Source organism: Mesoplodon mirus (genome assembly GCF_964341445.2).
Source record: "Mesoplodon mirus genome assembly, chromosome: 15".
Taxonomy (NCBI): Eukaryota; Metazoa; Chordata; class Mammalia; order Artiodactyla; family Ziphiidae; genus Mesoplodon; species Mesoplodon mirus.
In genome coordinates, this window is record NC_138991.1 from 6,378,953 (window position 1) to 6,391,170 (window position 12,218).

Sequence of the window (12,218 nt, forward strand, 5' to 3'; positions counted from 1 at the left end):
AGAAGGTGGCCCCTGCCTGACCCTCAACCTCATCTACTTCTCTCCTGTCCCCACCCTCCACCGCACTCTCTGCTCCTTCAACTAGCGAAGTCCTCCGTCACTTCTGAGCTTTGGCTCAGGCCTTGCTCGGCTGGCTGCTGCTCACCTCGGGTCTTAGCTCAAAGCCCCAGAGGCGCCTCCGGCGACCACCGCTGAGGAGGCCTCTCGCCCTCCGGCACCTCACCCTCTGCGCTTCCTTTCTGGCAGCTGTCACAAGCGGTACTGCCTTGCTCGGTTACCTGAGTGTCTCTCTCTCCAACTGGAATGTGGGTGCCATGAAGGCAGGGACTGGATCAATCTTATCTACAATGTACGCCACCCCACGTGCCTAGGACGGTGCTGCCCATGGCAGCCGTTCCATGATAGCTACTGGATCAAAGAATAATTCACAACAGGGAGAAACAGTACTGGGAGGCCTAAGGAAATCCAAGCAGAATTACTGTGGGTGAAAATGCAGCCAGGAGTTGTTGGTATCCATGACATTAAAGTAAATGCCAGGCTCCCCACGGACCGGCGGAACACCCAGACACAGATGTCCTGGGCTGCAGCAGCAACCCCGTGAGGGCAAAGCCCTCAGCACCGCCCTCACGTGAGCTGAGCAGGCGCGCCCTCACGTGACGGGTTCGCTCACTCCCGTGGACATCTACTGAGGACGTGCGCCCTGCCCTGGGGAGAACCAGGCCGGCGGGGTGAAGGGTGGACGGGCTTTGCCCTCGCTCTCAAGCACTCACAGGCGGAGCACAGGGGATCACGAGGGCAGCGAAGATACACCACGTGAGGCTATAAGGATGGATACACGTCATTATACACTTGTCCAAACCCACAGAATGTACAGCACGAGTGAACCCTAATGTAAAGGGGATGTGGGAGATGACGGGGTGTCAACGCAGGCTCACTAACTGGAACGAGTACACCGCTCTTGGGGGGATGCTGATAATGGGGGAGGGACGTGTGAGGGTAGAGGGTACAGGGGAAACCCCTTACTTTCCTCTTAATTTTGCTGTGCACCTAAAGCTGCTCAAAAAGAAATAAAGTCTTAAAAAAAAAAAAAAGAAAGAGTTAGAAGAAGAAACCCTCATGGTCCAGTAGGGAAAGCACCACCTAACCAGCAATTACACTGTGATGAGATCAGTGGGATAAAAAGGTGCCCAGGGAGCAGGGAAGGAGACTGAGCAGCAAGGTTCACACAGGAAGCAATGGCTCTGGAACTAAGGTTCGGGGAGCAGGACCCCTCCCGCTGGCAGGTCACGGTGGAGGGGACAAAGGCACAGGAGAGGACAGGCGGGCAGGGACACGTCACAAGAGGTGGTCTGAGTCTCTACTTCCAGCAAGGACGGGAGGAGAAAGGTTTTAAGCAGAGAAGCAACTAATTAGATTCATGTTTCAGAAGGAATTGAAAGATGTTGAAATGACACATGGAGGGGGGACCCCAAACCATCTGATTTCTTCAGCTACTGGGAAGGAACAAATGATGTATGTCAACAACTCACCGTGTGACAAACTTCCGTTTTTATCTCTTTCAGGGCTCGTTCAGAAAACACGCAACCACAGCACCGCAGGAAACAAAACCTGGAGAAATAATCCAACGTGGAGAATGACTTAAATAACAATTTAAAAATTATTACCCACGTTATCAATTAACATTTGTTCTGTTTACACAAAGGCCAAGAACCACAAAGAAAAAAATGGTTATATTTGATTCCATTAAAAAAAAAATCAGTGTGTCCTAAATAAACAAAGTACTTAAAACACACACACACACACACACACACACACACACACACGCACTCACACACACCCCGCTTTCTGAAAGTTTTCTTTACGCCACTTCATTTTTACGAAAGACCTATATTAGTACCTATTTTCGCTAATGGAAAGAAATCCAAAGTGGATTTCTGCTTTTATGAAAAATGGCAAAAACTAAAAAATGGCATTCAGCATTTGTTTTGCAGCGAGCTGTTATACAGGCAGCTCGCACCCCAAGCTCCTTCTAGAGGAACTACACTCAGCATCTCAGTGTCAAGCTGCCATAGCTTTGAACTGTGTCTGTGACCATCTGTGCTTTATCCCTATTTATTTTGTGCATCTGCTAGCAAGATGTATCTTAAGGGTAACTGCTTCTTCAATTTACGCCATTTCAGCTTAGGAAAGTTTTCTTAGTCACTTAGGAAAAGCTCTACTTTTCAGAGAGAGGAGAAACTTGTGTGCTGAAATTAAAACCACAAACATAGGCCAAAGTTCCACTCCTACCCCCTTGCAATAATCCTTTGGAAAAAAGACCCTATCAATAAAAATAAATAAAGGCATTTTCTAAAAACACCACAAAAAGTCAAAAGACAGAATAGGAACTCAGGGAGAAAATATTTTAAACACATATGAGGTTCAGAGTTTATGAATATTCAAAGAGGTCTTTAAAAGCAACAGTACACAATATAGAAAAATGGGTAAAGGGCATTAACATGCAGTTGACAAGAGAAATATAAACAGCCAACACACATAAGAGATGCTTAATCCCTACTGTTAATTACAGAAATGCATTTCAAACAAGGACATACAGTGTTTTACCTATCAGGCAATAATGAAAGAGTCTGAAGGTATCCAGTTGGAAACTGTCGGAGCAAACAGGCACATTTGTTGGTGGGTGGGTACAACACGGTACAACATTTCAGGAGGACAACTGGCAGTAGCATCAGGTAAAGCATCCCTCTGCAGACTTTCTCCTACAGAAACATGCCCGCAAGTGTGCACATGCACAAGTATGTATTTATGAAGTTATGCAGTAAAGCAAGGAAGAAGAGGAAGCCACCTAAATGCCCATCAACAGAGGACTGGTTAAATAAATATGAACTCTTACACAGCTATTAAAAAGAATAAGGTGGGACTTCCCTGGTGGCACAGTGGTTAAGACTCCATATTCCCAAGGCAGGGGACCCGGGTTCGATCCCTGGTCTGGGAATTGGATCCCACATGATGCTGCAACTAGGAGTTCACGTGCCACAGCTGGGGAGCCCGCGAGCCACAACTGAGGACCTTGCCTGCCGCAACTAAGGAGCTGGCGAGTTGCAACTAAGGAGCCCGCCTGCCGCAACTAAGACCCGACGCAAAAAAAAAAAAAAAAAAAGAATAAGGAAATCTGTATGTATGGCCAAGAAAATGTTTAAATTAGACAGAGAAGTAGAAAAAAATACGGTTACAAAATATGTGTAATATGATTCCATGCCAGTGGGAAGCATACATGTCTATTTGTATCTCTCTTGCAGAGGTGCAGGGAAGTGTGTTGTGTGTTGGGGTTGCAGAGGTCTGTAGGGGACGTTAGACTCCGAACAGCTAACAGTGCTGTCACTGGAGGCTAGGATGGGGCAAAGGTGCAAAAAGCACTTTCACAATTTACTTCTTTTTAATTTACTTCTTTCTTTATTTTTTATTTGGCTGTGCTGGGTCTTAGTTGCAGCACGTGGGATCTTCGCTGCGGCATGCGAACTCTTCAGTGCAGCATGTGGGATCTAGTTCCCCGACCAGGGATCAAACCCGGGTCCCCTGCATTGGGAGCGTGGAGTCTTAGCCACTGGACCACCAGGGAAGTCCCTCACATTTACTTCTTATGTTCCTCTAAAACATGCCACCATAGAAACTTTCTCCAAACTTTTCACCATAGAAACTTTCTCCAGTTTCTCCATAGAAACTTTTAATCCTAGGGATTACAGCAGATGCAGATTGCTCTAATGAAAACCAAATTAATAACATTGTATTAATATTCATTAAATGTTGTTTAGGACTAAAAAAAACACTGCTTTATGAATGCTTACTAAGTATTAGTGATTTAGGAACTGGTTTTTCTTTAAACAAAGGCTAAATGTTTTTATTATACCAATAACCTATATCTTTTTTTCTATACACTTAAATCTTTATTATACAAACGTTATTAAATATACAAACTAACCCCAAAATCAATTTTCTAGTGTGGAGGCCCTATTAACAGCAAGAGGGCAAAGCCAAAACAGGCAAAGCTCAATTAACTGAGAAGAGAAAAAGGAGAAGAGATTCACCAGCAAATGAAAGGGAAAAAACTAGGGGAGGCCACAATCGGAGCAACAGGCTACAGGTAACCCCTGCTCAAGACGCCAGAGTTGGGTCTGTTTCTGCTAAGTTCCTCTTTTGGGGGTGAACCATGGTTTTCTTAAAAAGAAGTGGGAAGCCAGATACAAAAGGTCACATATTGTGTGATTCTATTTATATGAAATATTCAGAATAGGTAAACCCACTGGACAGAAAGCAGATTGTTTGCTGCTAGGGGCTGGGGGGAGGGGGCATGGGGAGGGACTGCTTAATGGGTAGGGGGTTTTTACTTTGGGGTGATGAAAATGTTCCAGAACTAGATGGAGGTGATGGTTGCACAACACTGAGAATGTACTAAATGCCACTGAAGCATACACTTTAAAAAGATTGTGAATGTTATGACTTTCACCTCAAAATAATGTGTACGTACGTACACGTGTACACACACACACACACACACACACACACACAAGTAGGACAAGGTTAGGTACGTGAATCTCATTCCCCAGAATATCCCTCTTGTGAACTTTAGCCTTTCATTTGGGTATGAAATGAAAGGCTTTTTTCAGCTTTATTTGGGTGTAACTGACAAACAGGAATTGTGTATATTGAAGGTGTACAACTTGATGATCTGCTCTATGTAGAAATCGTGAGACGATCTTCACAATCAAGCTCATTATCATACCCATCACCTCACAGGGTCAGCACTAAACGGTAAACTTTAGGAGGGGCCTAAATGATTTCCTTTCAACATGTAATATGTTAGATGGAAGATTCCAGATGACAGTCTGGACTACCAGCTATTAAAGATATTTCTAAATGGTGGGAAAAAAGTTTAAAGCTTTGGTAAAGTGAGACATCCTATAAAAAGGCACCTACTAATCCACTCGACATTCATATTTTTTTTAAGGGGGAAATATACTTACTTACTTACATTTGCAATATAAATCTCAAGCTTAAGATTTCTGGTGCTCTAGCCAGAGGATCTGTTAGCTACAAATTCAAAGCAAGTTATCATCATCAACTGGGCCTTTCACTGACCGATCAACCACACGTTCTGTAAGACCGTTTTCCACTGCAGAGTTTTAAGCAATTGTAAGGAAATGGGATTTGTTTGATGGAAACTATCTGTCCTTTACTTTCTTTCCCATAGGAGAAGACCAAAGAACTCAACTCAAGCCTCTTAAGTGTCACAAGACAAATTTTTAAACTCCCTCTTTACTTTAGGTTCTCCTAACCTCAAGAACAGAAAGCTGCAGACAACAAAGAGGCCATGTTACACGTGGCTGGTAGGGAATGAACACGGTCTTGTGCACTACCCAAACCAAAAGACACCTTAAAGAAACCCGTGTGATTATTAAGCTTCGGCACAGATCCTAACAGCACTGGGATCACTCACTCAGACTCCACATCCATTACTGACCTGTGTCGGCCATTCATCTCCAAGCCCACAACGGGGCAGATGAAACGTGCCCGCTGGAGGTCATCGTGTTTGTCACCTTTAGTGTTTCCTTTATCTCCTTCCCAGGCGGGGTTATCAGAAAGCCTCAGTTCTGTCACATTCTGTGAAAAAAAACATGAATATTGTAAGAGTTCCTTTGACAAATGGATCATCTTTGGCCTTAATTATTATTCCAGTCCCTTCCCATCCAAACCTCTTTTTCTACTTTCCTTTAACATCAATTAACATGGATATAAAATTAAACCATAAGTTGTGATAGAAAACAAAATTTTTTAAATGCACTGTCTCGCAAATAATTAATTTCTATTTTACAAGCATTTTGCTATATAAGGCAAAGTAACGTCAGACATGAAAATTTACCCCACTAAGAGAAGAAAGCTTTGTACTAGTTTCAGCCAGAAAGGAACACTTTCTTTCCTGGCTGATGAAGCCTCACTGAGGCTGTTCATATGACTGACCAGCCACGTGTATTTAACAGCTAAATAGACGGTAAAATCTGTGAGGCCATGGTCTAATGAGTCCAAGGCAGAATATTAGCCAGAGATTACTGTCATACTCCAAGATCCAGCTGTTCCGGTTTTCAAAATTCAGTTTTACAAGGAGTGACTTAACAGCCCCACTTTAGCATTTGAAGCAGTTCTTCATGTTTAACTGCACCATTTGATTTCAACACTCCAGAGGGCAGCTGAGCACCCTGAAAGGGAAGCCACCACACACGGGGTCGGCTTCCCGCTTGTGTGCTCATCAAGCTCTCTGCTCAGAGTATCTGTGGACTATTGACTGCAGTGATAATAACCTTTGCATTGTTTCATGTGAATCCTTTTGTCTTTATAGTTGTGATTTCTTGGGAAAAAAATTTTTGCATTAAAATTAAAAGTTCAATCACATACATTATATATATTGTGTTTTAAGTACAGACTTGTATAAGGTAATTGCAGTGATAATCACATTTTTGAGATAAGATAATTATGCTATTATGGGTTTTTGAGAAATGAATTCTCTTCCCAAGGAAACGACGACAACAATCAGCATGGTTACTCCACAGCACTGCCAACGGCTACATCTCAGAATCCCTAATTTGTCTGAAATAAATATATTCTGCAATTACCCCGAGAACTCAAACAAAAAGCCTATTATAATAATACAAAATTTTTTAAAGAAAAAGAAGGAGGAAAAAATTCAAAGCCTTAGCTCTGGATCTAGTTTAAGCGCCCCACTGACTAGCCATGAGGCCTCAACATGTCATACACAGTGAGCGTTTTCACCTGTCAAGCTTGCTGGTCCTCAAATTCTTCACTGCTTTGATTTTTCTCCTACTGACCAGATTTGAAAGATTTTGTCCTCTCAACAAACTTCCTTTACTAAAAGGCTTGTTTTTCCACTTTTATGAAAGAACTTTCAGAACCTCTAATCAGCAGGAGATAACCACAATGATTGAATAGTTATCTACCTGTAAAAATCTCTAATTCTATAAAAGTGTCTTCCAAACCAAAATTCGAGTGGCTGAGTTTTAACGATAAAAATAATGCCTCCCAACACCTATACAGCACAATATACAAGTTTCGAAGTTTTGAAACTTGTATACTACCGTTTTGAAGTTCTTTCACACATATGAACTCACAACAGATTTATAATCCAGGAAGTATGGGTGTGGGGACTTCTGGTTTGAACTGCAAGTGACCTGCCCCAAATCACACCTTTATTAGGTGGCTGGGTGGGACTGGAATTCCAAATTTCCAAGTTCAGTCTAAAATGTATATGAATTCTATAAAATAAACCTGAACCACTGAAAGCCCCGGAGCACTTCAGAATCGCCTGTCTTACCTTAATGCTTTTAATGTGAGAGGCTGCCTTCCCAAGAGCCTTTTCGGAAGACTTGTCCAATAAAAACTCAATGATGGCATCTTTGTTGTAAAGTCTGCAACAATAAAGATCAGTCAAAACATTCTGGCAATTATCAACCTTCACCCAAAGGAAGGAGACTAAATTGAGTACGATCCAAAGTCATTTACGTCTGATAATAGAAATGCCCTGCACTCCTAAAAAAAAGTAAATTTAATCCTGTATCAACCATTTCCAAAGCATACAAAGAAAGAAACTAGTTTAAATAAAGGGCTACAAACTGGCAGTCTGAGGACTGAATGTGACCTGAACAAGGCTTTTTTTAATTGGGAAATTTAATATAAAAGTACACATTTTCAACTTTCCCCGAAAAAAAGAAAAAAAAAAAATCAGATGTCCTGGAATCAGTCTACATTCTTGAACTGTAACAACAGGCTGGAACTGAATAGCAGCTACCCTTAATTTGCCTTTTTTGTCAGCCGTGCAGCACAGCTTGTGGGATCTTAGTTCTCCAACCAGGGATTGAAACTGGGCCCTTGGCAGTGACAGCATGGAGTCAGTCCTAACCACTGGACCACCAGGGAATTCCTGCAGCTACCCTTTAGACAGGATGTGAACTCTCCAGTTTCCCCCAGTCCTCACCGTTCCCTACTGACCCCACATGGGTCCTTCACGCATTTATCTTTATAACTTAACTCCTAATGCCCCCTGAGTTTTCAACCCATGGATTAAATAAACCAAACTGAATAGAAAAGTGCAGAAGTATGTTCTGAGACAGGGAATGATAACCCAGGCTTCAGAAATTTGCTGGAGATCATTCACATTTGATTAATCAAGCACAGCATTTATACATTAAAATTCTTTTTAAGATCGTTTAATGAAAACTCGTCTCCATTAAGTAAAGGAACCATACCTGCCAAGTTCACAGGCAACTATTGGTCGTCTTAATATTTCTTGACTTAGAGTACAATAGTTCCACTGGGCCACTAACTCAGCATCCTTGTCAACCTGAGAAAAGAAAAAAAAATCCTGTCAATTAATTTTCACCTCTGAAAGACACGTGGTCCACAGTTCCACATATAAAGGCTTATTCAGTAATACCACACTGTGACAATTTTTTTGTTGTTTGTTTTAAAAATATTTATTTATTTGGTTGTGCCGGGTCTTAGTTGTGGCTCACCAGCTCCTTAGTCGTGGCTCAAGGGCTCCTTAGTTGCGGCATGCGAACACTTAGTTGCGGCATGCATGTGGGATCTAGTTCCTTGACCAGGGATTGAACGCAGGATCCCTGCATCGGGAGTGCGGAGTCTTAAGCACTGCACCACCAGGGAAGTCCCACGATTTTTGTTTTTTAAATCAAAGATAGTGACACACGAAGTCGGGATTTAAAAAGTCACAAGTAACCGACACTATGTCAAATAAAGGCCTCTCTATACATGACATGTACAAAGAAACAGTTTACATCAAGTCATTATATTGCTTATGCTAGTTACATATTAATATCTGTACCTTAACAGTAACTTAGGAAGGCCATACAGAAAAAACAAGCAGTACAGGTTAATTCCTAACAAGGGGAAAGGCTCCAAAGTTGTAGCAGAATTTAAGGACAAAGAATTGAGAAGATAGGCATTTTTTTAAAAAACCAGTTCAGCACAAAGACTGTATAATTCTTTATAAAATCAGCAACTTAACAGAAGTGTTTTTTGCCAACTGCTCACTATGTGGCATATCAAGCCATTATCCACAGTATAAAGATCCAGATCTGAGACCTTCCATAGCCCTCAAATGATATTTTCTCCTATTTAATATTCCATGTCCCACTCTTTCCTCTTCCTAAAATGTCAAACCTGAATAATGTAACAGGATGGCACATTTGAAAATTTTAAAGTCCCTTAAATTTAATTTTTGCAGGAACAACTACTTAAGTGTTTACTGTGTGCCAGGCACTGTGCTAAGCAGTTTCAGTGACTTGTCTTTTAGCTCTCATAAAACCTTCTGAGTCAGGATTTTTACCTTTGTAGTTGAGGAAACTGACATACCAAGAAGTTAAGTTACATGTCAAGGTCACAAACACACAAGCAGACAAAGGAGCTAGGATAAAAAGCCAGGCAGGGGACTTCACTGGTGGCACAATCGTTAAGAATCTGCCTGCCCATGCAGGAGACACAGGTTCGATCCCTGGTCCAGGAAGATCCCACGTGCCACAGGGCAACTAGGCCCGTGCACCACAACTACTGAGCCTGCGCTCTAGAGCCCACGAGCCACAACTACTGAAGCCCACACCTAGGGCCCATGCTCCGCAACTAGAGAAGCCACCAGAATAACAAGCCCACGAACCACAACCAAGAGTAGACCCTGCTCACCGCTCAACCCAGCTAACAAAAAATCAATTTAAAAAAATAAAAAGCCATGTTCAGCAAGTTTAGGATCTACTTTCTAGATTACTCCTTGCCCAGGAATTTAAAAATTGGTACCCCCCAAACTTCTGAAAACATTTATTCTAGGGTCGCTCTTTTCAGGGCAAGGTCTCAAATTTGAGTAATGTTTTGCGCCAGACCCAACAAACCATATGAGTGATCAACAAATGTTATTATTTACCTATTTGAAAATGTAAGCTCTACAAGGGCTGGACTCTGTTTCCTGCTGCATCCTCAGGGCCTAGAATGGTGTATACGGTAAGCACTTAATAAGTATTTGTTGAGTGAATTAGGATAATAAAAAGCCATCCTGCCTGGGCACTCTAGTTGTTTCAGATCACCCTTTTTCTTTTCTATCCCCTTCTGACACCTATTCCTTGCCAAGCCTTTCATTAAGCTACTTCTTCAGCTCTGGGCACAAGTTAACAAAACTGAGCTGAATATTCTTTGGGTAAAAGCTCTCGCACACAAGTGGTAACTACCCAGCATTAATGTCTGCACGTGTAGGTATGATCAGAGGGTACGCTCCACCCTCCTGGGTGTTCATTCACTCTCAAATTCCACATATTTGTTGGGTGTCTACTGTGTGGCAGACACATCATAGGGGTCGCAGAAATAAGACGTACAAGGACCCTGTCCATATAGGAAATAGACAAGAACAAATATAGTGATAAGCAGTATAAAGAAAAGTAGGGACTTCCCTGGTGGTCCAGTGGGTAAGACTCCACGCTCCCCACTCAGGGGGCCCGGGTTCGATCCCTGGTCAGGGAACTAGATCCCGCATGTATGCCGCAACTAAGAGTCCACATGCTGCAACTAAGACCTGGCACAGGCAAAATAAATAAATAATAAATAAATAATTTTTTTTTAAAGAAAGAAAAATAAAGCAGCAGAAGAGGATAGAGTGATCAGAAGTGAGATGTATTTTGGCTACAGTGGACTGAGATAACATTTGAGTAAAGAACTGATTGATGTTAAAAAAAAAAAAACCCAAATGATATGACTATCTCAGTGAAGACCATATCAGGTTGAGGAAATTATACTCCAGGTTGAGGAACAAGGCCTGTGTAGCTGGAACAGAATGAAATGATTGGAGAAGGGCAGAAGATGAGGTAATTACATCAGACCCTGTCTGACCACACAGGGTCTTGTGGGATTCTTTTTCTGAATACAATGGGAAGCCACTGGAGTGGTTTAAATACAGTTGATATGTGAAATTTATCTTTACAAAAGACTTCTCTGGCTGCCGAATGGAGACTCATATGGACCATCCACAATGTGCCAGCCACTTGTATTAGGTACTTTATACACTTTCTATTATTAAAAAGTAATTACTGGTGCTAACTTTGAAATCCTGAATAACTGGATGTGAATCCTGGCTTCATTACCTACCAGTTGCATGATCTTGGTCACGTTACTGACTCAATTTCCCTGTTAGTAGCATGGAAATTATAATACATAATTTGCCCAATCACTGGTGAGAACTAGGGATTATCCACTCATTCATTTATCCACTATATTTACTGCACCAGGAGCTGTGCTAGTTGTAGAGGGGGGGAAAGGTGCAGGCTCTGCCACCAGGAGCTTACCATCCTCTGAGATCAACATTAATCAACCTGAAAGCAGTGTACATGGTTGTTAGATAGTTTTTAAGAGGAGAACCTGGGGACTTCCCTCGCGGTCTAGTGCTTAGGGCTCCGCGCTTCCACTGCAGGGGGCACGGGTTTGATCCCTGGTCGGGGAACTAAAATCCCACATGCCTCGCAGAGCAGCAGGGGAAAAAAAAAAAAAAAAAAAAGAGGAGGATCTAATTTCATAGGTAACGGTTTGAGAAGACTTCACTGAGAAAACGAAGTTAGTATGTACAAAATTCAACAAACAGCAGCCATTTGTATCACTGTTACTAGCAGCAGACAGACTTCAAATCCTGGTTCTGCCACTTACTAGCTCTAAAACTTTCTCCTCCTGAGCCTCAATTTCCGTGTCTTCTGACAGTATGTACCCGTAGAGCTGTTTTGAGAATTACGAGATACCCCATATTACGCGCACTGCCGGGTGAATAGCAACAGCACGCACTAAATAAAGGTCCGTTATTAATACTGTGGTTAGTCTTGAGTTCTTTAAAAGGGATAAATGAGCACAGTTGCGTGTGGAAACCCGCTGGCTCCCCCTCCCACCTCCTTTCGCTCCCTGGGGGCGTCCGCGTGCCCCACTACCCCCGGGCCCCACTGGGCCCATGTCACTGACCTTCTCAACCTTCTTCGGCCCCTTCACCAGTTCATGCCTCTTGGGGATTGTTCCCCCGTCGCAACCCATCGCAAGCCGACAGTCACAGTCCAAAGTAAACCCCTACAGCTGCAACTTCCGGGCTGCCTAGCGCCTGTAGCAGTCACTTCCGGCGC

At 42.6% G+C, this 12,218-nt stretch overlaps 1 protein-coding gene across 2 annotated transcripts in view; it reads right to left on the reverse strand.

Annotated features, from left to right (window-relative positions):
* RTF2 (replication termination factor 2) overlaps positions 1-12,210 on the reverse strand; it is a 41,054-nt gene extending 28,844 nt beyond the window's left edge. For both annotated transcript variants that reach the window (XM_082645544.1, XM_082645543.1), the window contains exons 1-5: positions 12,064-12,210; positions 8,313-8,407; positions 7,382-7,475; positions 5,519-5,658; positions 1,530-1,608 (exon numbers count right to left, since the gene is read on the reverse strand). In XM_082645544.1, the coding sequence (XP_082501670.1) occupies positions 1,530-1,608; positions 5,519-5,658; positions 7,382-7,475; positions 8,313-8,407; positions 12,064-12,132 (477 nt within the window). In that variant the 5' untranslated portion in view covers positions 12,133-12,210. The remainder of the gene's footprint in view (positions 1-1,529; positions 1,609-5,518; positions 5,659-7,381; positions 7,476-8,312; positions 8,408-12,063) is intronic.
* Between the last annotated feature and the right edge of the window lie 8 nt (positions 12,211-12,218).